The sequence below is a fragment of the Penicillium pulvis genome (genome assembly GCF_028828015.1).
Source record: "Penicillium pulvis strain IBT 33274 chromosome Unknown scaffold_8_segment0_segment0, whole genome shotgun sequence".
In the NCBI taxonomy this organism is placed as follows: Eukaryota; Fungi; Ascomycota; class Eurotiomycetes; order Eurotiales; family Aspergillaceae; genus Penicillium; species Penicillium pulvis.
In genome coordinates, this window is record NW_026643080.1 from 1,529,996 (window position 1) to 1,556,998 (window position 27,003).

Below are 27,003 nucleotides of genomic sequence, written 5' to 3' on the forward strand. Positions count from 1 at the left end.
GCTGTTCTTCCAACATGAAGATCTCTCAATCCCTACTGCCCATCCTCCCAATTGTCTCTGCCCTCAATGTGGGCGACTATGGGCATCCTATCGAAGGTATATACTCAATCTATAGTCCTAGCCATCATAAAATGAACTTTGAAACCCAACATGTACTAAATTTGTCTGAAACAAACAACAGATCTCGACAAAGACCTTCCATTCTCCCAGCCTGTCACATTCGCCCATCTCGAATGGCAACGCTGTCTAGCAGCAGACCACTCAAACGTTCGCAACATCTCTTCCACAAAACAAGCCCAAACTAACAACCACAGCCCCTCGACATCGCAATCCTAGGCTTCCCCTACGATACATCCACATCCTACCGCCCCGGTGCCCGCTTCGGACCTCGAGGAATCCGCGCCGGCTCCTCTCGCGAAAAGAAAGGTCGAAGCTACAACCCAGTATGGGGTATCGATCCCTTCGAAGAAGGCCTGTCCATCATAGACTGCGGTGACGTCCCCATAACACCCTTCGACGCGGCTCACGCGTTCAAGCAGATGGAGCAAGGATATAGACAAGTCCTCTACCACCCTACAAGCGATACAAACAGTGGGTGGGAACATCCCCGAATCATCAGTCTGGGCGGGGACCATTCCATTGTGTTACCCATTCTGCGATCATTGAAGAGTGTTTACGGACCTATTTCTGTTATTCATCTGGATTCGCATCTGGATACTTGGGATCCGTATGAGGGGTATACAGGTATTGCGTCGGAGCAAAGTGCTATTACACATGGGACGTTCTTTTGGCATGCTAGTCGAGAGGGGTGTATCAACAAAGGTGCTAGTGTGCATGGTGGATTGAGGACGAAGTTGTTTGGTGTGAGAGACTATGAGATTGATGATAATGTTGGATTCCATCGGATTGAGGCGCGGGAGATCGATGAGATCGGTGTTGCGGGGATTGTGAAGAGAACGTTGGATGTTGTGGGTGATAACCCGGTTTATCTTTCAATTGATATTGATGGTATGTTGGTTCCGTGACCAAATTTTTGAAGTTGTGCTGACAGCTTGGCAGTTTTGGATCCGAGTATTGCGCCAGCTACTGGCACGCCCGAATCTGGTGGCTGGACCACTCGTGAGCTTAAGCGGTATATCAGTGGCTTGGAGGGACTGAACCTGGTCGGAGCGGATGTTGTTGAGGTTAGTCCGCCTTATGATTCGACTGCTGAGACGACATCTGTTGCGGCTGCGGATTTGATTATCGATATCTTGGCGGCTATGGTGAAGAAGACGGCTCCAACTTTCAGCAGGAGTGAAGAGAGTGGGAAGGATGAGCTATGATTGCATCGAGAGAAATGAAAGGATTCTTAGATTCCGTAGTGGCGACGATAGTGAACCGTGTTTATAATGATGGTGTTTAAATACTGAACATGGAGGCAGCTTAACGAAATTGGATGACACCTAGAGTATGAGTAAATGAAGCCGACAATGACCCTTCTCGAGACCAAAGATGGCCGGCCACCTTTCCATCGGAGCTTTGGACGTGCTTTGCAGAGCCTTACCCTCTCTCTTCGTGCGGTGCGTAGGCCTTGCCATATAGTCATATAGTCCAACCATGGCCTCCTGAACCGTTGAGAGGGACCTACACAACGCAACCAAACAGAACAAAAGGAAAAAAAAGTCTTTCAGGCAATACAAAGCAATCGAAACTGCAGGACACTTGCTTCTTATGGAATCGTTTGATCTTCGAGTCTCGAGTCGGGAACCGACAATGTCACCGATATGTGACTAAGCGAAATCGGCTGCGAGGTGAAAACTCCCCGGCGCTGCTAATAAATATGTATGAGTTGAAACACAATATTAACGTAGATGATTCTTGATTTCCATGACTCATGGCATGCATTCCTCCATATCGCCTACCTCTTTCTATTGGATTAAATACTGACTAACTATCTCGAAGAAGGATTGAGGTGATTGTCAGACGGCGAATCTGCAAAGAAACTGGCTGACGATGTATCTCAGAATACTCAAAGATGCCCAGGTGTTTTTCTTAGGGCATTGGGCTCTGTAGTAAAAGTTTTTGGAATCATATCTATCTTCTATCCCAAGGCAAGGTATATACAAACATTTTGTTGGCTTAGTTGGGGCGAATTTTGTTCAGAAATACCGACATCCGCATGTACATCTCAACAGGGTTGGAGTACATTGGAAAGTGCCCACTCTTCGAGATCTCCGCCAACTCAACGCCCCCTTCCTTCAACCGCGGCAGATAAGACAGTCCCCGGTTCTCCCATCCAAACATAAACATCTTTGGGCACGGTAGTCCAAGGAACATTCCCAACAGATCCTCCTCATCTGACAAGCGGACCATCGACTCAAAGATCGGTCGTACCGCCTCGACACGCACTCGCGCGCGAAGGGTACTGGAGTATAAAGGACTAGCAAAAGATGGCGCCTTTCGAGTCCGGTCAATAAATAGGTCGAAGAATTCTTCCGGGTCATCCGAGTGAAAGGTGAAGATCTGGCGACTAAGGAAACAATCTTCAGGTGCAAGATTGCCCTTGATATCAACAAAGCTCAGGACTCGGTCTGGATGGTGGTGTGCGAGAAGAAGTGCAGTGAGCCCGCCCATTGAGTGACCCATCAAGTGAAATTGAGTTATATTAAAGTGCACCAGGAGTGCTTCTGCTGTGGCAACGAGAAAAGGAATGTCTGTTGCCGATGGCTGATCACTTTCTGATTGCCCGCAGCCCGGCGCATCGAATGCGATAAAGCCATGTTGCTCCAAGTCTGGATGAAGTTGTAAATCAGCTAGATCCTCCTTACAGGAGCCGAATCCGTGCAGGAATAGAATAGGAGGTTCAGATTTGAGACAGTGAATTGTTGACAGGTTAAGGCTCACGCCATGGACTTTGACTGGAACCGTCGCATAAGTGAGTGACATGTTGCTTTCTATTCCATGAGTCTGAGATGAATGAGAGTGATTGAAGAATTAGTGGAATATTTCAAAAAACATACATCTCGGCATTTATGAGGGCGGTGGCAACGGAATCGGTAAAGAATCATTTTGGCCCGGCGAAAAGTCGTTTCGCCGCGATCGAATCATATGGTTCGGTGGCAACCTTAAGCTTAATAAACTTGAATCATTCCCTAGCTCTGACCTTCGTTGAAAATCGGGTATGACACAGAAGGTCGCAGTGAATACAATCAGTAGACCGGTGGAAAGTATGACATGGTCATGGAAGAAATTTAGGGAGAATATAACCGAAGAGCTTGCTCTGGTTTAGCGCCGCAATAGGCTCTGTAGATCTAATAGTTCATTCTTTTGGTGCAAAGCCACCACTGACCATGCCGGGCAATCGGATTGACCTCAAGATCAGCTTGCATGTCGCAAACTTGATATACAGCATGCATAGAATCTGCGAAGTTTGATTGGTTTAGTTTAACGCCTAGCGGGAGATTCTGCCAAAGACCCCTGCGTGAAATCCTCAAAAGCATATGCTGATTTGCATAATATGGACAACCTGCGAGATATTGCGATTCACCATTTTCTGCGCCGCATCTGAGAGGGCACTGGAATGCTGAAAAGACTTCTGGGTTCGAGTCTCGACTCGGCGCATCGTTGTTGACTAGGCGAGTTAGTCTAGAGGCCTGCAAACGATGTCATGAAAGTCATGCGCACCTGCATGCCATTTCTCTGGTCTCCTATACAGGATATCCATAGGCATTGGCCGCCGTATATTGTGTCTTGGAGTCCTTCAATAGATGCTTTGCTGTACCCTTTTCGGTCAGGATTGAGATGTCAACAGGGGGATCCAGCTCGGAGAAGAATCATGAAGATGGTGGGGGAGTGGGCGCCCTTTGACGATTGCGACCAAGCATAGATGATTGTTCATCGTGGAAAGAAGAACCCATTCGGAGGATAAAGATGATGGCGAAGTAGTAGAAGTGGGAGTCGTAGACTCGTCGAAATCAGACACGATTGCTAGTGGATAATCTTTGAGAAAGCTCAACTCGGAGGAAAAGGATAATCTCGAAGTAGTGGGAGCCGATTTCTTGACTGGTCACAATCATGGATGATTGCTGGTAGACAATCGTTGAGGAAACCCAACTCAGAGGAAACCCGTAATTGCCTTAACATGGCCTACCAAGACCGAACGACATATCTTGGATTCTCAGGGGTTTCAACTTGTAAAAACCAGCGAAGTGAGAGTAAGAGTCGCATAGTTGCCCGGGACTCCTTTGGAAGCGTGCTACTGTGCTGCATCACAGCTTGGCCCAGCCAGTTGAAATGGTGGGGGTAGCCAATGTGATTGATAACCTCTCCTTTTGCCAAAAGGGAAGTGCAGATAGCTTGTGGTACAGGGGAATATAGAAAGGAGAAGAAAAGAAATGGAGGAAATATTAATTTATAGTATCTTTTTGCTGACTGGGGTCATCATTGAAGATGTATATAAGGAGTAAGGTTTAAGTGAGAGAAAAGTTGAAGTGTGAAAAGAACAAAGACGACGTCCACGTGAGATGAAAGTAAGCTTTAAGTAATACCAACCTTGGAAGTGAAGAGATCTAACAACTTTTACATTACTGGAGAAACAATAATGTCAAGTAGACACAAAAGTAATTTCTTCTTCTATCTATCCTAAACACAATAAACTAGGCTTCCTAGCACCATATAATATCTAAAGGAACTGAATTGCACTCGCAATTTTCGAACGAGCTGAAATAGCATATAATACATGCAGAAACGAAGAAGAACAAATAACTCCTGGAATATCACAATATCAGCCCCCCAAGCGAGAAAAAGAATTCTATGCGACAAGAGCAAGGCCGAACGCAGCGGCGATCATGGGATATCCAACAGCAAATCTATCAGCGGCGCCGGTAAAGACAGGGCTGCTTGCAGAGTTCGAAGCACCAGGGTAAACCTGGTAACCGCTAGTGGACGCCGCAGAATCGCCCGAAGGCTTGGGAATGACCGGCTTTGAAAGCGTTGACAAAGGCTTCACGGCTGAGTCGCCACCAGGACCAGCAGTGGGCTTCTGGTGTGAGGCGGTAGACGTTGTCTTGCTAGGAGGTGGGCGAGGGCTGGCCTCGTTGATAGAAGCGGCATCAGCGCCACTTGGTGTGTGGGCAGGGGGCGACTGGGCCGCCGGGGTTCCGGAAGGTGCGGCATGGCGGGCAGGAGTGGTGGGAGCACTGGAGGTGGTAGGCTGTCCAGATGCTGCCTCAGTCGAGGTTTTCCATCCAGCTCCAGCTGGGGGTTCAATCTCGAAGGATGAAGTTGATTGAGTGGTTGCCGGTACCTGAGCGACATGCGAGGCGTGGGAAGAAACAACAGCGTTGGCGGCGGCATCGGTCGAACCTTCGGTCGAAGTGCAAACGGTCGTAGTACCGGTGACATACTCTGTAACGTATCGGGTGGCGGCGGGCTTCGCGTGCGTCGAGGCTTGCGATTCTTCCCCGGATGCTTCAGTAGCGACTTCAGAGGCAGCGGCGGTAGGAGTTGATTGGATAATGACTGACGCATGAGTAGCGCTCTCGACTGAGTGGCTGGCCTCCGAATTCGAAGCCTGGGAAACTTCAACTATACGGCTCTCGGTGGCAGCATTAGTCGCTTTATGATGCGTAGCAGCCACTTGAGTTGCCTCGTGAGTAGCAGAGCTATGCGAAGCAGCCGAGGCTGTGCTCTTCACCCCAGTCTGGTAGACCTTGACCGAGTTGATCTCCCAGTAGGTCTCCTTGAACTTGGCAGGGTTCTGTGCGACAAAGTTGGTGCAGCTTGTGAAAGAGTCGGAGCTAGTCATGGGGCAACCAGATTCCCCGAACACGCCACCAGCCCAGTCACCACAGAAAGTCACATCAAAAACGAACGATTGCGCCTTGAAACTGGTTGCAACATCACAGCCATCCTGGACCAGCGCCATCGGGGTGCCAAACTCGCTGACATCGGGCTCACCCTTGGTAATGGAAGCCGGAATGGATTTGCGTGGGAAGAACCAGATCTTAACGAACTCCTCGGTCCACTCCATGGCGTACACACCACCCCCATTATTGTTGAACGAAGTACCGTAGCTACCCGTTTGTCCCTCGATAACGCACCCCACAGTTCCAAGTTCCTCGCCGCATCCAGTTGCATTGACAGTGCCGGACATGCCCGTATCAGTCAAAGCACAAGTACCAGCGGTGTGCATGACAATCTCGTTGTGATCTTGGAGGTTGACACCTTCGATGATATCAATCTCACCATCTTGTGGCCATTCCTTACCGACCGTCCAGAACGCAGGCCAGGAACCACAGACACTGCCAGGCATATGCGCAATATCAGCAACGACCAAGGAGTGTTCGTAGTACTTCGTGGTGCCGACCCGCACTGAGTCACGTCCGCTGCCACTCGTGCTGAGGGTAGTCGTATGATCCACACCAATGTAAACGCTACCCGAATCCGTGACCTTTACCAGACCTGAGCTTTCTGCCTTGGCCTGGTCAAGATAGGTGACCCATCCATTTGTCGGGTCGGCTCCGGTGTAGAAATGGAAGTAGTCGAAGAACTCCTCGCCCTGCCATGACTCAACCAGTTCATATTGACTGGCGACTGCGGGCGAGAGAAGGGACATAAGAAGCAGCGAACCAGCGCTGAGCGAGAGTGATGAGGTCTTCATCTTGCTCGAAGTATTAAACAACGGCAACACAATGAGATCCTCGTTTTGTCTGAGAAACTAACGAAAGTGTGGTCACAACAGCCGATGAAGATAAAAGAAGGGATGCAAATGGTTTAAGCCATCTACTGGAATAGAAAGACCGACAAAAAGGTTAAAACAAGGAATGAGTGACAATCCAGTTGTCAACAAAAGTCCAGAAAGGGAGAAGAAAGAATGTATGGAGTCGCCACGGCAAAGATGCGGCGCGTGAATGGCATTTAGGTATTTTGCAATCCACTGCTGTGTCCCATATTTGTCCTGCTTATCTCCACTAGGGAAAGTGAAGACCTGGACCCTAGAGCCTATTGGCGCCCCCTGGAAAGTGGCATATTCGGGACCTCGGTGGTCTGGCCCGAATGCACACAAGTGGAAGCGATTTCTCATTCTTCACTGGTCAGGATGTGTTTCACGATAGCGAGAATGGTGTGGTGAAGCAGCTAGCTCGCGCCTATGGTCAATATGAAACGCCATGGCTCGGCAAGGTCAGGTCCCAAGACAAGGTGAAACGCCTGGGCAAGAGAACTCATCACGCTGCGGGACCCAAAAGGGCAAAGCTGAATAATTCGCATCGGGGCTGCCATGCCTGATTAAAGAGCTCCTTGCTTCGGGCTCTGCGTGGCATACCGAGATGATCGGGGCATCTCACATTCTTGTGTTGCGTAGCGCGACCGTGTTGTTGACCCGGTGACGTAAGCGGGATGTGAGTTGCTCGAATCGAATCTCCCCAGAAATTCGTAGTATTTACTGCGAATTGTAGAATATAGATTCAAATTGAGGGACCTTGGGGCATGTACATAGTCCATTTGGGCTTGGGACAATTCTAGATAGCAAGTGAGAGATTGTTGCGGAGGTAAACCCATGGTCACCGATCCATGACAGTCTTGGCGATCTCTTCGGAACGCACCGAGCACATTCTCCGGAAATATATCTCCGCCGCAGTGCATGCACCTGGGCAACAACAGATGTTAGAAGTGTGGGACTTTTGAAATTCATCATCGTTACATGTACATGAAGAAGGGTATCTACCTCAATAAATGACAAAAGAAAAATCTAACGAAAACGAAAAAGAGAAACTCTTAACGCTTATTGAAGCAGCTGAGAACACCAGATTGCGCCAGGAACCAAAGCGACCCAGCAAATCGGAAAAGTGATAGACCAACAGTTCCCCAAACAACAGCCATAATGAAGCTCCAAGCACGAGTGCTAGGCCCATCCATAAGACAGAACCTGCTGATACCCGTGGCGTCCATAACAAGAACCAAAATGATGTTACTGAACGCCCACAACACCACGAGATTCGTTCGGAAAAACTTGTAAGAATCATCCATACTCTTGTCTTTTTCCTCTGGTGGTGCCTCAAATGGAGCAAGGGCTCGCTTGACCGTTATCTCGAACGAGGAGTCGATGTCGATCTGCGGACGGTCCACTTCTTCAATGACCCTGGATTTTCCTTCTTTCTTAATCTGCGCTTCGGGGAGGATCTGTGCTTTTTCTTTCACTGGTGTGCCGAGGGAAACATCGTGCCAGTTGCAGAAGGCGTATACCATCATGATGTTCGTTGTGCAAATGGTTCCGGCGTAGTAAGCCCAGGAGGATGTAAGTACGTGCCAAGGGTCCATGTAGAGGAGACTGGCGGCGATGTGAACACCGTAGGTGCAGACGATACCGATCAGAACCATGTTTGATGCTGAGGCATTCCATGTCTCTGCTTGGATGGCGTTTTCGTCCAGCTCGAGATTGAAGTTACCGTTTGTGTTGTTGCCGACGACGTAGAAGGCCAGCACTGTCACATAGAGCTGGATGAAGGCGAAGTACATGAAGGTTAGGAGGTAGAGTAGACGGGAACTGAAACGTATTAGTATAAGTGTCTCTGGTCAAAGCTTATGCAAAACTTACCCTTTAGGTCGATTTCCGAGAGACAAAATGAATTGCAGGAGCAGGAAAACGACGTAAAAGTATTTAAAAAACGTATGTACGATCGGAGACGCTTCATTGCCAAAGGGCCATGCTGAGCCATTATTCCATGAACCTGAGGTTCCCACGAGGTCCATAAGGGCCGTACAGATTATCCAGAATGACGCTAAGAGAGTTAGTAATGAGACGCGACTTATGAGCCAAAAACACATACCGATTGAGAACCAGACCAAGACAAAGTGCGCGAAATCATAAATAATTTGCAGATAGAAGAGCATCAATCTAAGGGGATTATGCCGACTCCTCAAAATGCGAGTAGAATGAATCAGAGCGTAAATATTCGCAGCCAAGGAACCGTTCAACCATTGTCGTCGCTGGTTAATGATATCCGTAAAGTCCTTCGGAACCTCAGCTTCGCTTTTCGCCGACTTGACAAAAGACAAATGCCACTTCGATCCAGCCTTGGCAACCAACTCAAAGGACAAGATGCGATCTCCAGCAAGGAACATATTCTTCTTGAAAATGCTCATCCCCTCAATACCCTTTTTACCAAGCTTCTTTGTGAGAACAATATCTCCGTTGAAGTACTGTTCCAATGGGCGGCCCATGATAGCTCGGTATCGGTATGCCGAGAATGCGCCTAGGGAAACGTGGCCAAACACACTTTCCAATGGTTTATCGAGGATATTGGATCTCATATATTCGAAGGTCTGGGCCGCGACGAACGGGTTGATCATAGTTCGGTTATCGCGCAAAGCACGGGTTTCACCACAGGATCCACCGAGATTCTCGTTGTTGTAGAATGCTTGCCACAAGCTGAGCAAAGCTCTCTTGTCGGGCTTTGTACCTGCATCGAGAAGGACGACCACCTCCGGATTCAACATCCGACAAAAGCCGTTAAACAGCCAACGGTGAGAGTTGATTTTATTGCTGGTTTGCTGCTTTAAGCACAGGATCATCTGCACTGGCGGAAAATTTGTCGCTTCTTCTCCCTGTGGTCGAACCAACTGTTGATCCGGGGTAACCGAAAGCTGTGTGGTGTATTCAAACTGCGCGTGTAAGTCAGGGTTGTTTGATATAGGAAGATCCACTCACGATATGTGCTACAGTCTCTCGGCCATCAACGGATTTTTTCATAATACCCTCCTGGTAAACACCAATAGTCGCTAACACATCCAAGGTGTTCTTGTCGCAAGGGTCGATTCCATCGAAAACCAAACAACAAACGATCTTTTGCCAAGCCGGTCCACCCTTATTCCAAAACTCGGACTTTCTGAGACTAGTAATGTCGCGAATGTTCTGCATAACTCCATGCAAGGTCCGTGCTGTAAGAACCTTGTTCTCACTCTTGCAGGTAATACCAATCATCAACTCGGTATGCCGACTGTACATAGCGGGACGGAGGTTGTAACCATTGCGCATAACGAATTCATCGGGATCACAAGTCGCGGCAGTGTCTGGGCAATTAGTCTAAGAAATCCAGGTCGCGGGTGGAAGACTCACATCGCATATGAGAGAACTCCTCGGCAAATTCTTCTGTGTCTCGATATTTCTTTTCCATCGCATTTTGAATTGCGCTTGGCACCGGGTAATCCGCACTCAAGACATAACCTTGCACAAGCTTAATTTTTCGCGTGGGATAGCGACGTACTCCCTGCGCAAATGTTTGCGCGAATGATCGGCGCTGTACGGGACCCCCATTGCCGTAAAACGATTGCCGAGTTCCTGCTTCATTGCCGTAATAGGATTGTCGGGTTCCTGGAGTCCCTGGAGTTCCTATTTGCTCTTCTCTAATGTCATGGTTGAATTTCTGCTACATGTGGCGCAATCACCGCGTTAGCTTATTTTGTGTCGCGATGGTCATTTCTACTCCTCGTTGTCCGGTTGAAAAGCACCTACATCAAATGACAGCGTGCTAGTACTCTGACTGTTGTCCCTCCCATGCTGCGAATGGAAGTAGTCGGATTTGTGAGAGGGAGCGGGGGATGCCGAGCCAGGAGTACCCATTGCGCGTAGCTTAGCTTCCCCGAATTCGTCGAAAGTCAAGAGTCAGAATGGGAAATTGAAAGGAAGAGTTCAGGATTGACACGGGTTATCAATTTAGCGAATGGACAAATGACATGCGCTAGCACATACGGGGGGAATGCCGCGTGTTCTGCGCAGCGTTGACAAGTGCGAATTAATGCGGCGATCGATTTACGAGGGACTTGATGATCGCCAGCCCTGCTAAGAAAATAACTGCCAAGGCCTTAAAGATCCATTGCGGTAGATAAAAAAAGACACCTCGGTGTTAAGACAGATGGGGGAATCTAGCGTGTGTAGTCTAGAATTTTTTTTCTTCCAATCGCATGATCTGATTGGAGATACGCGAGGTGTGGCCCATGGACGACGAAAAGGATGATGGTTTTGCTTGCAAAGTTGCGCAACGGTCGTACGTCAGCGGCATCGTGGCCCACTATGGACTGATGGAATCGTGGGACTAGTGTTTTATTTCGGGTTTACAGAGCACAGTGACTGCTATATCATGTTCCTTCATGCTGACCACCCTGTCTCGGAAGACTCGGCCATGCACTGACAGAATGGCTTATGCGACAATTCTTTTTTTGATCATTGACTTTGCAGTAAACCATGGGTCTGCACGCTGCAATAATTATTTGCCGGGTTGTGGGTCCGAGAGGCACAGTTTCTCATAATTGGTTAAGCTCATATCGGTGCTTTACGACCCACTTATCGAGCGCCCCCAGCAACGAACGCGAGTTCTTACGTCGTGGTCATGACTTTATTATAGAGCAGGGCGAGTAGAATTACTTGGTCATGGTGAAACAAAAAGGCGTCGCGATGGCGCATGGCGTTTGATGATCCCATGTTGTGTCGCGTTCCTCTCGGTACCTGTCAAATCGGGAAGATCATTTCCTACTCCATCCTCCCCTGAACACGAATTATTATGATCTGCCACACCAAGGAGAGCTTTGTCCTCTCGTGGATTTCTTTTGCGGCCATTTGTCGTTGTACCATGGGGAGTGGGAGTGAAAGAGTAATTAAGATGACTTATTGTGCTTTATCGAAATTAAACCTTGCATCGGTGAAGAATAGGAGCTAAGAAGATGGGTGGGGCAAACTGAAAAGTGAGAACAAGTAAGAGTGAGTGTGTAGGAGTACTCCTTACTGTAAACCTTGGAAGCTGCTATCTCCTATTGCCCCGTCAGAGTCCCCAACACCATTCATATCTTATTGCGTATGATGGTGTGCATCTACGATGTATAGTAAATTTTGACTAACATATCTACACTTCGTACGCGATCTAACTCACTATGGATTCTGGTGGCGTGGGTCTACTCCAATTTAAAAGCTTATCCACGCGAATGCGAACGTCTCACTATTTTTGACAACCTTGAGTGACAACCCGTCGACATTACTCAACACACTATAGACAAAATATGTTGTTTATATTTCTCGAACGAATCATGTTAGTGTCACTCTCGTCTCAGTCAAATGGCGCTCTTCGTGATTTGCCCCTTAAATCACGAAGAATCAGTCTTCAACCACCAACTTCAAGCCACTTAGCCCTATAGAACCAGCTGTAAGTGAGAAAATAGTCGACATCGGTCGATATTGTGCACGATTGGTCCAGGGAATCACTAATATAAACGCACGCGTGAAGTCGGAAAGATATGGAACGCGTACGGTAGGCACGATTCGCTCAGCTCGCTGGCTAGCTCTTGAATTTTGACAGCAAGGTGGTGAGAATAGAAAGATGTCAAAGATGGATTCTATAGTGGTGGCCTGCTTATATGCAGTAGCCCATTTCCCCGCTTTCCCTCAATTGATTTATCTTCTAGCGTAGATCTGCAATGCATAATTGAGCCTTCTAAGTATCAAACATACGTAGACCCTTGTTCATCATAACCAATCCTGTAACTCATAGAAAAAGGACCCGCTTCCGGAGCCTTGTCATCAAAAGGGACTAAGTTTGGCGGGGCACTGATTCTGTCACGTTAACGCGGAGTCACGAGAAGAGCGCGCTCGGGACCCAAACGATTCTATACAAAAGGAGGCAACTTGGAAAGGTCTGACTGATTCCCTAAGATCTCTGCTCTAGTCGGGGCTTGTTCATCTTATCATTGTACTTGTTCTTTATCTATCAATGTGTTCTGGACTCAACGTCACGTCGCACCAAACTTACTTGACCTACTCAAGAGTCAATGGTCAATACTTCTCTGCCGTTATACGTGATGCCTTACTACCGTTTCATCCACCAATGACAGGAAATACCCTTAATAACGAACGTTATAGCCAATAGGTTCATCCTGAACTCATCTTCCTCCGCTTCTTGAATACAGAAATCCCTGCCATTGCACAAGTAGCGCTTTATGCAGTCATGACCTTTTGGTTTTCTAGGGAGCCCTTATACCGAGCAACCACTGCTGTGCCGAATGATATCCCAACAGCTGCACGTGCAGCCCTGTACGAAGATACTTTCGCATCCACGTAGTGCCTTAAAATCACGATATAGACGCCCATAGGGGTACGGCGTGGTGTGATTTACTTTTTTTCCGGTTCGCATGTGCAGCTGGAGAATATCTAGCTCGAATCAAGTGTACAATGAGTGAAATGGATGTGTCTTTCGAACTAAGGGGTGGATAATTTTCCAACGAAATCTGAAATGTAGAATGTGATAAGACTAGCGAAACTACACGAGGATTCGCATGGATTTCCAAATTGTCGGACTTCATTGAGATTGCGATTGAGAGAGATCCTCTGGGTACAATCGACTCTCTCTTGCTTTTACTCTGCAGTTTTCTTCTACCTCATATGTTTATCTCCATGTTTAACTGACTCTGGTACCTATGAATATTCAATCTGCTGTTTGACCCTTATCCATATATAGAGAGCAAGAGAGCTGACATTGAAAAGTATGGTATATATATTTTCATACTAACATTTGAAGTTGCCTATATTATCATTCAATATTTCAAACCGCACCATTTCCCCGCTTCTCCAGTTCTCCACGGACCCCAGGCAATACATAGCGTCCATAGTCAATAGCGTCGTTGAGGTTATCATAACCGCGAATAGATATAAGCTCAGCACCAAGATCAACATAATCCAAAATAGAATCAACAATAGTCTGGTAAGATCCGACCAACGCAGTCGAAGCGCCACGAGCATTAGTGGCAGTGACAGTTGGATACCAGAGAGCACGATCCTGGACTTCACCACGCTTAGCAATATCCAGCAATCGCTGGGATCCCACATTCTGAGGAGGTGGTGCATTGGCAGGCGCTTTACCCTGCCCATTCGCGCGGTGTGTAGTCAAAGCATCCAAGGTCTTGTGCGCCTTAATCCAAGCAAGTTCATCAGTTTCCGCAACGATAGGACGGAAAGTAACCCAGATCCGTGGACGATCATTTGGGACACGTCCTGCCTTATCTGCCTCGGCGTAGATCCGGTCAATTTGTTCCTTGGTCTCCTTCAGTGGCTCGCCCCATAGCCCGAAGATGTCTGCTAGAGAGCCACCGATGCGGTAGGCTTCATCGGAGGATCCACCGACGGAGACGGGAATGGTACCGTTGACTGGTCGCACTTTATTGCTGAACTGCTTGAATTGATAGTATTCCCCATCCCAGTCAAATGGGTCGGCAGATTCCCACGCGCGACGCAGAATGAGGATATACTCCTCCAGACGCGCATAACGCTGTTCTTTGTTGAGGAAGTCTCCTTCTTTGGCTTGCTCGGCGTCACTTCCACCCGCGATGAAGTGTACGACTGCCCGACCGTTGCTGAGTTGATCCAGGGTTGCCAGGGCTTTGGCTGCGACGGTGGGGTAAAGTGTGTTTGGGCGAAGGGCGATAATCACCTTCAGGTTTTTGGTGACGGATGCGATGGTGGCTCCAACTGTGAAGGGGTCGAAGTACGAGGAGTCGTATGGGACCAAGGTGTAATTGAAGTCATAGTCATCCAAGGAGCGGGCGTACCGTTTCAAGTACTCAGGTTCAATCACCGCATTCGGGATTGGATTTAGCTCCGTTGAAGCATTGGGGAAAGTAAGGCTGATGAATTCTGTCGGCATTTTGTCTTTGTTTGGAAACTTTCTCACTTTTCTCACATACCAAATCCCCCTCTATCCCGGAGAGATAATTTGTTCTTATATTTGCTTATCCGGAGGATTTCCGATTCTAAATATCCGACATGCAGATGATGCAACCTGGTACACAATGGCGTCTTATCACGAACAATAGACAAGTACAATCCATGTATGTATTTATCATCAAGAGAGGTCTATGAAATGGCACTCTAGCCGTTTTGAGGGGTTATGGGAGGGTGCGATGAGGGGTTTGTGCATGGCATCAATTTCCCCGGAATCACGCCATGAATTTATGTCAGTGCTGACGTATAACCAACCCCCTTATCTGATCAGTGTTAGATAAATACTGGAGAATATTTTTCAGGCCTCGAAGTATTCAGGCATTCTACGTAGAAAAATGGACGGCGGCGCAACGTACGTTGTGGCCACTGCATGTGGTAAGAAGGAATAGCTGCTAGCTGATAAACGTGGGGCATGAAATTAAGAAACACAGAGAGTCGGAAAAGAAACTTCGCAGATATTCCAAGGCCTTGATAAGCTGGATGTGAAAATACTACAAGGCCTGCGTTATCAAGGGGAGTGTTACTCTTCTACCGTCGGATCCATGGAGGTATCGGTCCAAAGTACTACACACTAAGAATTCTATATTACTTGGCGATCGCAACTTGCGGTCATGGCCCGGATAACGAGCTAAGCATCTGGGAAACTGTATAGGATACATATGGTAGTCAACAGATGTGTTGGGGCCTGTCAGGTTTATAGGCTTATAGCCTCTACAGACTGTACAATATGGTAGAAGACCAATACCATTGTTGATGAACCCCTTTTGGGCCTAGTGCCGAACATAGAAGCTTCTCTTCCGATGCAGATCTTCTTTTCTCCACCTATGCATTGGTCCATTTCTCTTTCTGATTCGCTTCTTTGACTCATCGTTGTTTTCATAAGGCGTACGCATGCCATCACGCGTTCAAATGATCGTGGGAACTTGTACGCTATTACCAGTCAGGTTTTTGTCTAGGGGAAAGGTAACTGGCCACTCAGCTATACGCATTAGACATATGACCGAATAAGGTGTTTTAGCAACTTGTCAATTGTTCTTGTTTATTTTTAATTTTTTTTTTGCGTTTCGGGATCCAATTTTTTTTTTGTGGCGTCTATCGGCAGCCGCACCCATTCCCTGCTGCAATTGAGGAGATTTCCCATAGATAGTACAGCTAGAGATCCAGATGATCAAGATTCAAGCTTCTCGATACATATGGGTTTGAGGCGAAAAAGTCCGATAAACCAATCAAAAACCCCAATTGTCATGCAAAATGCATTGCCGCCAATCAACCGGAGTCGCTTGGAATAACCTCACCTCGGGGGCAAATACTCCCACGGTATTGGTTGAATCCGGTTCGCGATGGCAAGAATCCGCCCCACTAACCCACCAAGACCAAACAAAATCACCCTGACGATTCTCCGAAAAGCAGAAAATCAGAAGAAAAAAAGATTTTGCCGGCTGATTTCAAAATCCAACCAACCGTAAAACCACCACCTACAAGCCCCCAGCGTATACTTCGTGGGTCCAATCCTTATGCGCCATGTCCGAAGTTGTATATATCACTGTTGAACCATCAATCCAGTTACATGGAGCCCCAACGCAACCCTACTGGATTCATCCACACTTAATTGACTCTATCGATCCGGTCAAGGGTCGGCAGTTCCGGGTTTCGGACCATATTCCCAAAGGCACCTGTCTTCTTGTCGACCGTCCCTACGCAGCTATTCCGGTTGTTGATGAACCGGCAACCAACGAGAATCTTATTTGCAGCTATCCGGCTTGTAATCGTCGGGTTGTACTTGGCACGGAACGGCTTTCGTGTCCGAGTGCTTGCATAGATGATGTCGCGTGGTGTGGGACTACATGCAGAGATCTGGATCAAGTTCGCCATGCATTCGAATGCACATGGTTGAAGAGGTATTCGAAGCCAATTCGATCCAAACGAGGTGAATATGAATTTGGTATGTTGTGGTTGATCATCCGTCTCCTTGCCACTCGCCAAGTCGAAATACAAAATCCATCAGCCATCAATGGAAGCAACCCTTTCCCTCCGGTGTCGAAACACGGCTGGGACGGTATCAACATGCTATGCGGTTCTGTCGAGACATGGTCACACGATCGAGTTCGGAATTGGTCCACTTTGGCGAAGAAGTATCTCCAAAGCAGCACAATCTTGCCGCATGGATTAAGTACAGACCGCATCCTTCATCTTATATGCCAAGAAGAGGCAAATTCCTTTGGTCTCTACCCAAGAGAGACCGGTGTTTTCCCCATTCCCACCCCCTTCGTCGATAGGGGAGAGCAGTTTGCCGCGGCTGTATATCCCACGGCGGCAATCGCAAACCACTCATGTTTGCCAAATGTAAGTCGTTCAAGATGTCATAATTGTCAGTGAAGTCGTACTAATCGTCCTTATTAGATCATTCACAAGGCCGATGACCAAGGCCGAATGGTTTTTACTGCATCCCGGGACATCAATAAGGGTGAGGAATGCTGTATATCGTATTTTGACCTGACGCAACATACCGACCTTACCACACGCCGTCAACATCTCAAAAACTCGTTCCGTTTTACCTGCAAATGCGATCGATGTGTCTCCGAAGAACCCGTTGAGGAGACATCACCATGGAACACGATACCAATGATGGACATGGAGTGAATATAGACCGCTGGATTGGGCGAACCCCTCCACCTTTGTGGAGTGAGCAGACTAAATGCATAGCGTATACTTGGACAAGTCGGATTTTTTTTTTTTTTTTTTAATTTGGGGTTCTTTTCTTCTTCTCACATTTGTCAATTGCATACCGATGTTTCGCACTACTGCGGATAAGTATCACAAATATAACCATATTGCCTTGCAAAACCTAACGAAATATGTACATGACGGCCTAAATGATCACGGTCACCGAAGCAATTGATGGCCTGGCAGCATCCGAGCCTCTTCCTATCGCCAAAGCCCATTAGTCCATCGATTAATCTATTGTACGCTCTAAAATCAATTGAACATAGGCAGGACTAGAGGTCTATACTATAGGAGACTGTTAGAAAGTCATCCTGAAATGAGAGTCTGACATTCGACCGGGTTTAACGTCTTGTAGGGATTATAATACATAATCATAAAAAGCTGCTGCCTGATCCCTGAAGATATGTATCAAGAATACTGCAGAACATATTGTGTAGCTGTTCTAACGATCTCCATGCTAGGCTTTCTTTATCTGGGGCGCGCTATGCCTAAACAGGGGAAATGGATAGCCAAATGGCAAGCCGACCTCCAGCTTGACAATCATCGCAACCGCAATGGAAAAACATTTCGCCCTCATCCTCTAAGCGGTAATAAGAGCCCGATACAATGATTTCAGCCATATACTGGGCGGTCAAAAAGGCGAGTGTCTGATGGTGTGCAACTCGGCAATTCGGCTACATACTATCGGGATGAGTAAGGATCCTGGAGTCGGCTGTATGAGGATGGTGGGTCCCGGATATGGCGCCCTTAAATACCAAGCTTCGAGCTCACAAAAGACAACACTATAACAACAATCATGTTTCGATCACGCTGTCAAAATATCCTACGGTCGCGATGCGTAGTACCGCCCGTTCAGACGATGACTCGTCTGCCCTTGACACGCGCAGCATTCTCCACCTCGGCTCGATGTGAGCTCATGGAGATGTCCGGTTTCACTGAGGAACAACTCACTGTTCGAGACGCTATTCAGAATGTTTGTTCCAAGTTCCCAAATACATACTGGCAGGAACGCGATCAACAGGAGAAAGATCCCAAGGAATTCCATGCAGCGCTTGCAAAGGACGGCTGGCTCGGTATTGCCCTGCCGGAATCCCTGGGTGGAGCGGGCTTAGGTATGTACGACCCAGGCTGAAATGAGTTGCGACGGCTGACCATGTCTATCAGGTATATCTGAGGCTACGATGATGATGCAGACCATCACACAGTCTGGCGCAGGCATGGCGGGAGCGCAGGCCATCCACGCTAACGTATATGCCACCCAGCCACTAGCGAGATTCGGTACTCAAGAACAACTTGAGACTACAATTCCCAACATTATTAATGGAACATGGCGAACTTGCTTCGGAGTCACAGAGCCAAATACGGGACTGGATACCCTCAAGCTCAAGACCCTAGCAACAAAGACAGCAGATGGATACACCGTGACAGGTCAAAAGATCTGGATCACCTGCGCGCAGGTCGCGTCGAAAATGATTCTCCTGGCTCGAACAACTCCGCTTGAGGAAGTCAAAAAGTCAACAGAGGGTCTATCAATGTTTTGCATTGACCTTAACCGCGATCAACCGGGACTCGATCTTCGCAAAATCAAAAAAATGGGCGGTCGCGCCGTGGATGCAAACGAAGTCTTTTTCGATAACTACAAAATCCCCGCGAACGCACTCATCGGTCAAGAGAACGATGGCTTCAAGATCATTCTACACGGTATGAATGCCGAGCGTTGTCTTCTGGCTGGCGAAGCCCTCGGTCTCGGATACGCTGCTCTAGAAAAAGCTGCGCAATACGCTAAAGAGCGTGTGGTCTTCGGCCGTCCTATCGGTCAGAACCAGGGTGTATCACATCCATTAGCTGATGCGTATATGAAGTTGGAGGCAGCGAAGCTTGCGACATACCATGCTGCTCGGCTCTATGATACAAACGATGGCTCGATCCCATTCCATTCTATTGGTGTCGCGTGCAACAGCGCTAAGTATCTGGCAGCGGAAGCCGCTTTCACGGCTTGTGAAAGAGCGGTCTTGGCTCATGGTGGTATGGGTTATGCGATGGAGTATGATGTTGAGCGGTACATGCGTGAATGCTTTGTGCCCAGGATTGCGCCTGTGAGTCGGGAGATGATCTTGAACTACGTCAGTGAGAAGGTGTTGGACTTGCCTCGAAGCTACTAAAATTGTTGGTAGTCATATCTATGTTAAATGTAAATAAAATTAAATTTACTGCGGGTTCGATTCTGAGTCATTTTCGGAATCCATCAGGAACATGATTCCGCGCAAACGTAATGGACTAGTAAACAATGAGATATGTTTCCTCGACGAGTGCTTGGGTAGAAGCATACGACTTCAAACGGCCTGTATTATTCGGTGTACTTTATCGTGGACCGGTCATAGGGCGTCGGCACGGGGAACCAATAAGTGCGAGCCGATTTGCTTTTCTCCTCTTCTCCTGCGCCCTGAGTAGACGGGTATCGCCGAACGGTCACCGAATTACCGGGGAATCGAACGCAACGCTTGACTCATTCATTTAATATGTGTATTGCTATCTGAACCCAATAAAAATTACATCGCTGAAACCCGTTCATGTCTACATGGGCTTGAAAAGAACTGCCAAGATGGCGCTAGCAACGTGAAGGCTTACCTTTTGCAAAGTAACCTTACCAGGAGTCGAAACTATAAAGCTCTGTTGATCTTCCTGTGTTGTTCACATTCTCATCAGTGAGAAGTCGCTTCAATCTTTTATCGCCATTGATTACCAACTTCACCAGTCACAATGGGACGAACACTCGCATACCCAAAGCGCTCCTCAAACACAGTCAATCGATACAACAATCGAGGTAAGTCGCCAATAACAAAAGCAAGACACAAGGCTAATTAAATACAGCAACATACGATCTGGGTGCAATCCATTCAATTATTAATGAATCCCAGGTCCTCAATGTCTCCTTCAACCCAGGACCTGAGGATCCATTCCCAACGATACTCCCCATGATCGGACAAATGGGCTCCTTTCAATATCCATCCGCAGACATCAACGAGCCACTGGAATGCTACCTGCATGGCTACGTCAGCTCCAGGATCATGAATCTCGCACGCAGTAACGAGGGCGAGGGACTTCCCATCTGCATTGCAAGCAGCAAAGTAGATGGGTTAGTCATGTCTCTAACCCCCAACTCGCACAGCTGTAATTATCGCTCAGTGGTCTTGCATGGATATGCAAAGCTCGTCACGGATGAAGAGGAAAAGCTTTGGGCCATGAAGCTGATTACTAACTCAGTGGTCGCTGATCGCTGGGATAACACCCGAGTTCCTCCCGACCGGGCGGAAATGTCGTCGACTGTGATTTTGAGGGTCAATGTTTTTGATGGGAGTGGAAAGATAAGGAGTGGGCCACCGGGTGATGAGCGTAAGGATACCGAGAGAGATGATATTACTGGCCGTGTTTGGACAGGCGTTATCCCTGTTTATGAAACCTTTGGGGTGCCAGTTCCTAGCGATGGAAATCGGGTGTCTGAGGTTCCTGGGCATATTGCTGAGTTCATTGCGAAGAGGAATGCGCAGAATCGGGCTTTGGCTGAGCGTGCTGCACGGCCGGCTGTGGGATCAGATTAGATTTGGTTTAGTATCGTACTGGACAATGCATTTTTCTTCTTTTTCTAATATTTATCATAATCCATATATAGACTTGAGATGAGGGGTAAATATAAATGAGTTTCAAGAAAAGCAAGAATAATTTAGGGATTGCTAGAACCTTGGAAATGCATATTGCTCGCATACCATCTCATCGTAAATGGTTCACAGATGTATTGGAACGGCCTGATCATATTCATTCATATAGCCAAGTGACTTTAGAACAATGTAATAGAATCAAACCTTGGAAGTACCTTCCTACTAAGGTGAAGGCAATTATACTATGACTAAATATTTGATGGTTCCTAAAGGCAAAAGAGTTTTTCAAATAATGCTGGCAGGCTCAGTCGTATATATCTTCCTCTATATATTGCTCAGCGGCTACTTACAGATTTCATGGCCCAAGCAATTGCCTTTCTTCATTCGTAGTACTTATTCTTGAATTGAAATCAATTACATTCACAATAAAGCACCTGGGGGTACGTATTTCCTCCACATTGAAGCTTGTTTGTTGTGCTCAACATCCAACCTGATTAGTTCCAACACATCTATGCCATAGGCTTGCCAGAGCCAGAGCGCACGGACAAATACGACTTGCTCACCTTGGCTGCCTCTTTGTCATGGTTCAAGGTTGAGTGGCTTGATGGCGTGGACCCAGAAAGCCTGAGTGAGAAAGCGATACCAAAAGTACACACATGAAGTAAACCAACAGGTGAACCCTGCTGACCCATCCTAGGGCCTAGACCCGTAAACGACAAAGCCTACAATTTTCAAGAGATGGCGTGCGTATATGAACGCACTCCAAAAGTCATTACCCAATTCTCTCATTATATTTTGCATGTGTACGAATTACAATCGAAATCAGAGGGTAGTCGAAAGCTCCACTTCAAACGCAATAATGCTGGAAGATGATGCGGATTGGGACGTGAACATCAAAAGCCATATTACCAAATACACACACGTTCTACACACAATGCAAGGAGACAGAGCTATATTTACCAAAGCCCCGTACGGGACAGACTTGAATGTCTTCTGGATTGGCACATGCATAACCGAGCCAAGCAAGAATGAGGCTCACTTCTACGCCAACCCACATATCCCACATTTTCCTCACAGTCGCAAGTGCGAAGCAACTAGCATTCTTATAAGTATTCCCAGGAAGGTTGAAGAAGGATTACCCCTTAACTCAACACGGTACATGTATCACGTCGAGAACGGATGTTGCCGGTATGGGTATGCCGTGTTCAACCGGGGTGCAAAATGTATTCTGGCAGCATTCGCTTTTGATCACCTGGTTCTTTGAGTCATATATGCGGAGGCATTTTAAGGGGAGACCTCATTCGGTTCTTGAAGAGAGATCGTGAAATTTAAAGGCATATTCATCGCCTCCTTGCTGGAACACGTATTTCACAATTAATGGCGAGACGAGCCTGAGCCGTGACAAAAAGGCGGTGGATATGGATATTTCCAGTATTTTCAGGGCTTTCTTGCGGATTTGTGAGTTCAACAGCCTCATGGTCTTGAACAGGTACGACTCAATGGCATGATCACAATCGCCGAATAGCAATTTTCTTTCAATACCTTGCCTTTTTCTTTCACGTTAGAAATTTGCTTGGTTGATTTTGCTTTGCTGGATATCCACAATGTGATCCGTGTACGCTTAGCCGCGGCCATCATGTATAGGAGGCAATGGTTTAGGTAAAATATGCCGGATACAAAACCCGATGATCCGCATTTGGGGGCCAATGCAGATAAACGAGATGAATAAGTCCAACTCATCTACCACGAAAGTGATAATGGACCATTTAACAACAAAGCCTCACCCCAGCAAGGATTTAGATCCATTCATGAAGTATGCGACTCAAGATGATGATATAAAGGATGGCCTATATTAATGCAGGAATCTACAACAGGAAAGCCAACTGAACGAACTATGTCAGATTTTGATTTTAACTAAATCTGCAGAGCCTCCATGGCGCCACTGAAGGACTAGGCTATACGATACCAACGGATCTACACAATAATTACCCGGTTGGATACCACCCATTCTAGATTGTCTCGTCTAGTCAGAGGTCCGTGCGCGAGGCTTTGCGCTGGAGGCCCAATGTAGTGCGAAGGCTGACTAGGGCTGATGACTACCCTGTATTTAGAAGGAATTTATTTTAAATCATTCTAGCCCCCACTTCAGGTCTCCCTTGAGGGGACGGGAGCCTTGCATGTTTTACCCAGGTGCATGCATGGAAATTCCATCGAGTTGGTGAGGCTCAAAACTATATAAGTCAGCTGCAGTGATCATGACCAATAAGAGCGCAGAGTGCACCACCCGTGCATGTTGCACCCGGGTGCAAGGGAGCCTCAAGTCTTTGAACGAATCCTTGTTCTCCGCCTTCCAGTGTAGATATAAAAGGTTTGACTGTCTCGACTTCTTTTTTCACCCAACAACTTCACTATTGTTAAGAATTCATACCAACTAAAATATCGCACAAGCGCGTAACTATCACTCTTTATCTTCTCTCGAGACAATGACATTCTGGGAAAATGAAGGTCTTATGGACAATACGATTGGGGAAGGTTTGAATTCTTCAGCTCAATCCTCTCGCAATGCGTCGGATGGTAAGCATACGCTCAACTTCAAATCCCAGCCTCTTCCCCTAAAGAAATGTTGGTTCATGTGAAATATAGGGTTTACCTCTGCTTCGGAACCAATTACAGTCGTATACGAAGGCTACAAGTTTTTCAAAGCAGACCCTATCCCAGGCCAAGAAGCTTCTTGGACGAAAGTTGAGCGCACGAAAATGATCATGTCACAGAGAGATTTCTGCAAGAAGGTACAGAAGCGGGCAAATAAGATATCTGCAGCGCAGCAATACCAGTCTCTGTCTGAGATTCGACAGGCGCACGTCAATCAACTGATTGCTGAGAAGCGACCACTCAATCCTGATGCTGAATGGAGTTGCGTCTATGCTAAGGAGCGACAGAAGGCCTCTAAACCTCGCAATGCTCGTCGCGATGATTATGAAGTTGTTTCCATGCAGATAATTCTGATGAAGCGGCCTGTGAACACAAAGACGCACTTTAGAACTCCTATGGGCGACCTTGTGGACCTAGGCGTTCATTTTGGATCGCACCCAAATAGGGCGAAATTAAGTCGTGAAGAGGACGGTCATGAGATTAGGGATCAGGATTTACTCACTCGCAGTCATTTTAGGAATCAATCTGTGCCTGCTTTCACAGGGGCTCAACGGAGTCAGACATTCTCAGGTAATGAGACTGTTTGCCAGGTTCGCCGGGGGCAGGAGCCGATGCCTCGCCCTGCTACGGCTACAACTGTCCGACGAAAGGCTGAAATAGACCATAACCAAGTTTGGAGGGGCTTTGAAGATGACGAAGAAAGCTCTGGAGAGTAGGATTCCTCCTGTGCAATTTACAACTTTTTGTAATTCTGACTTATTCACAGACCACGCAATATACAAACTGCTCAAGACTTCGATGAAGAGGAAGAAGAATATGTCTCAGAGAACGGCGATGAAGTAGATACATCTCCGCTTCATCGCACGGCATCTAGTGAAACTTCCACTATTGGAAGCCCAGGTAGTGTGAGCTGTTCTTGTCAGGACTCCGCGGTTACGCAGAAAGTTCCTTTTGATGCGAGACAGCATAGTCCTAGCCAGTACGAATTTGGCTTCAGGTCTCACTTCCAGCGGAAACCACTGGCAGCTAGTAGCAATCTGGGGAGGCATATGAGAACTGAGCCATGGTATGGCTCCAGTAACATACCTACCAAGCGGCCTCGATCATCTGCTTCAGAGTTTCTAGAGGCCAGAGTGTGGGAAAAGAAAATCCGCATTGAGCGAATGAATGAGGAGGAGATACGTGGCCGGCTTCTTGACTGCGAGACCCGCATTGAGCAATGGGAGAAAATACTGCAGAATCAGACCCGGATACTCGGGCTACAGATGAGAATTGAGGCTCCTCCAGAGCAGCGGTGTCATCAATAATATGACTTGATGGACAGTTAGAGGTGTGGAAGATATAGACGGGGTGCGTTTTGAATTTCGGAGGATCATAATATGAATTTTCGGTCATATTGAACCTCTGCTGTCTGCTCTATATGTCCGTAATATTAATGTATTAGTACCTGTTTAAGTGTTAGTATTATCAGAGTTCTTTGCTGATTCAGATTTGAATTGATCATGCGTAGGTGGTTATTTGAAATGAATATATGGACGTAATTGAGTGAGATTGGACCAAGGCACTTCGATAGGGACATACGGAGACTAATAATCACAGACCGTCCTCTATTTCGCTATAACATTGCCAATTTTATTTGGTGTACAGCTCAGTACTTATAGTATAGTAATCTATTTAGTTTACCCTCATTCAAAGTGCTGTTGCCGGTGTCTCAAACGCCTTGTGATGCGATGCAGTTCCATTAGGAACTGGCTTGCGCAAACTGAGAGCCATGAAACATTCCTGTGGCACTCCAGGTAGTTGGAGAGAAGATTCTGCCAAACCGCGTATAGTATTTCGGGCTTCCTAACACAATACACCCGGCTGCATGACGGCTTTAAGATCTGCCATCACGTGTTCGACTAACAATGTCCCGATACCATTTCCTTGATGCTGAGGTAGAACCGAGATTGGTCCCAGCCCGTACCAATTCTCACTGCCGTCCGAAATTTTGACGGGTGAGATGGCGACATGACCCACAATGCTTTGTGTAAGTTCATCTTCTGCGACTAGCGAGACTGATAGCTGTTTCGCTTCCCTTAAGTCACGAATGATGTTTTGCTCGTTGTGGTCTGAGTGCTCGGCATTCATGAAAGCAGCTAAGGTGACTTCTTCGATTGCTGATTCATCCTTTTTTGTTTCAGGTCGAATGCGGATCGACTTTTGACTTGTCATTCTCATGGATGGTCGCTGGGGGACGCGAGGTGAGAAATATGTGTACTGTATCAAGAATTGTCTGAGGTGAATTATAAGCAAAAAATCAAATAGTTTGGCTTACATACATAGAATGACGCTGTGGCCAATGAAATGAGTCGTGATGAGTCAAGAAGTCGAAGCGGAAGCATCATCCTAGCACTAGCCTTGCCTGCGAACAAATCATGCATGCACAGCGTTCTATAAAGTTATATGATATGAAACTACCGTATCTTCGGGAAACGAATGGTTTGCATGTTTCCATTGCGGGCCGTCGCCTCGGCTCGTGTCCTCTTGCAACTAGGCCAATGCTCAATGAGCCATCATCTATCCCCAATTCTTACTGCAAATCACAAACAGATATATTCACTTTAGTGAAGATGAAACCTCCACATTTTGAATCCTATATACTCTGGGTGCGCCACCTGCCTTGGGTTGGGCTTCGATTTATGCGTGAATGTTTGGATGTATATCAAAGCATACCTTGGAAGACCTAGGTCGCTTTTTACTAGGTATCGGAGCTACCCTAGCTATTTATCACGTCCAATTGGATTGGCTTTGAATATATTTAGCGTTCTACGGTATATAAGGGTATATCACCTTGGAAGCCTACTTGATGTAGGCGGTTCATATATTGCGAGGCTCGGTGAGCCGGTTTGATTATGTAACCAGTAAGCAACCCAAGCTTAATTCTGCTAAGAGAGCTCAGAGCCAAGAGGGGCGTTGAGTATCAAAGCAGAAATCGAAGGATACTTGTCTAAGATCATTCGGTGATATGCATTTCCAAAATTTGGTGTTGTTGCCTGCAAAGGCGTCCAATCCCGAGTGGCATTGGTGGCGGTTCCAGACTTACATGTGTCATTCTCGCATTCGGGTCCGACAAGCCGACCAAAACATTCTGGAACAACAACATCAGCAATAAAACAAGTTTCAACCTTACAATCACTGCATAATCGGCCTCTCTGGAGCGCAGAAAAATCTATTCTTGCAAGTAAA

The 27,003-nt window shown here is 47.1% G+C and overlaps 10 protein-coding genes across 10 annotated transcripts; 5 read left to right on the forward strand and 5 right to left on the reverse strand.

Moving 5' to 3' along the window:
- Positions 1–14: 14 nt before the first annotated feature.
- Positions 15–1,325, forward strand: N7503_009983 (agmatinase; the record flags this gene model as incomplete). The annotated part of the gene is made up of 4 exons (XM_057069529.1): positions 15–96; positions 182–267; positions 315–1,008; positions 1,060–1,325. 4 exons carry the CDS (start codon positions 15–17, stop codon positions 1,323–1,325), a joined length of 1,128 nt encoding a protein of 375 aa, XP_056916140.1.
- Positions 1,326–2,121: 796 nt separating this feature from the next.
- Positions 2,122–2,928, reverse strand: N7503_009984 (alpha/beta fold hydrolase; the record flags this gene model as incomplete). Its single annotated transcript, XM_057069530.1, has 1 exon — positions 2,122–2,928. One exon carries the CDS (start codon positions 2,926–2,928, stop codon positions 2,122–2,124), a length of 807 nt encoding a protein of 268 aa, XP_056916141.1.
- A 1,864-nt stretch (positions 2,929–4,792) lies between these two features.
- Positions 4,793–6,643, reverse strand: eng2 (putative GPI anchored endo-1,3(4)-beta-glucanase; the record flags this gene model as incomplete). The annotated part of the gene is made up of 1 exon (XM_057069531.1): positions 4,793–6,643. The coding sequence occupies one exon, from the start codon at positions 6,641–6,643 to the stop codon at positions 4,793–4,795; it is 1,851 nt and encodes a 616-aa protein (XP_056916142.1).
- A 1,115-nt stretch (positions 6,644–7,758) lies between these two features.
- On the reverse strand, positions 7,759–10,603 carry N7503_009986 (Chitin synthase C; the record flags this gene model as incomplete). Its single annotated transcript, XM_057069532.1, has 6 exons — positions 7,759–8,527; positions 8,579–8,762; positions 8,811–9,645; positions 9,692–10,053; positions 10,100–10,409; positions 10,496–10,603. The coding sequence occupies 6 exons, from the start codon at positions 10,601–10,603 to the stop codon at positions 7,759–7,761; spliced, it is 2,568 nt and encodes an 855-aa protein (XP_056916143.1).
- A 2,965-nt stretch (positions 10,604–13,568) lies between these two features.
- On the reverse strand, positions 13,569–14,666 carry N7503_009987 (LLM class flavin-dependent oxidoreductase; the record flags this gene model as incomplete). The annotated part of the gene is made up of 1 exon (XM_057069533.1): positions 13,569–14,666. One exon carries the CDS (start codon positions 14,664–14,666, stop codon positions 13,569–13,571), a length of 1,098 nt encoding a protein of 365 aa, XP_056916144.1.
- Positions 14,667–16,264: 1,598 nt separating this feature from the next.
- N7503_009988 (SET domain-containing protein) lies at positions 16,265–17,383 on the forward strand (the record flags this gene model as incomplete). The annotated part of the gene is made up of 2 exons (XM_057069534.1): positions 16,265–17,086; positions 17,144–17,383. 2 exons carry the CDS (start codon positions 16,265–16,267, stop codon positions 17,381–17,383), a joined length of 1,062 nt encoding a protein of 353 aa, XP_056916145.1.
- Positions 17,384–18,263: 880 nt separating this feature from the next.
- On the forward strand, positions 18,264–19,629 carry N7503_009989 (acyl-CoA dehydrogenase family protein; the record flags this gene model as incomplete). Its single annotated transcript, XM_057069535.1, has 2 exons — positions 18,264–18,579; positions 18,632–19,629. The coding sequence occupies 2 exons, from the start codon at positions 18,264–18,266 to the stop codon at positions 19,627–19,629; spliced, it is 1,314 nt and encodes a 437-aa protein (XP_056916146.1).
- Positions 19,630–20,219: 590 nt separating this feature from the next.
- On the forward strand, positions 20,220–21,066 carry N7503_009990 (pyridoxamine 5'-phosphate oxidase family protein; the record flags this gene model as incomplete). Its single annotated transcript, XM_057069536.1, has 2 exons — positions 20,220–20,291; positions 20,339–21,066. Exons 1-2 carry the CDS (start codon positions 20,228–20,230, stop codon positions 21,064–21,066), a joined length of 792 nt encoding a protein of 263 aa, XP_056916147.1. The 5' UTR covers positions 20,220–20,227.
- A 2,540-nt stretch (positions 21,067–23,606) lies between these two features.
- N7503_009991 (uncharacterized protein) lies at positions 23,607–25,082 on the forward strand (the record flags this gene model as incomplete). Its single annotated transcript, XM_057069537.1, has 3 exons — positions 23,607–23,697; positions 23,767–24,487; positions 24,542–25,082. The coding sequence occupies 3 exons, from the start codon at positions 23,607–23,609 to the stop codon at positions 25,080–25,082; spliced, it is 1,353 nt and encodes a 450-aa protein (XP_056916148.1).
- A 538-nt stretch (positions 25,083–25,620) lies between these two features.
- On the reverse strand, positions 25,621–25,989 carry N7503_009992 (GNAT family N-acetyltransferase; the record flags this gene model as incomplete). Its single annotated transcript, XM_057069538.1, has 1 exon — positions 25,621–25,989. The coding sequence occupies one exon, from the start codon at positions 25,987–25,989 to the stop codon at positions 25,621–25,623; it is 369 nt and encodes a 122-aa protein (XP_056916149.1).
- Positions 25,990–27,003: the final 1,014 nt, after the last annotated feature.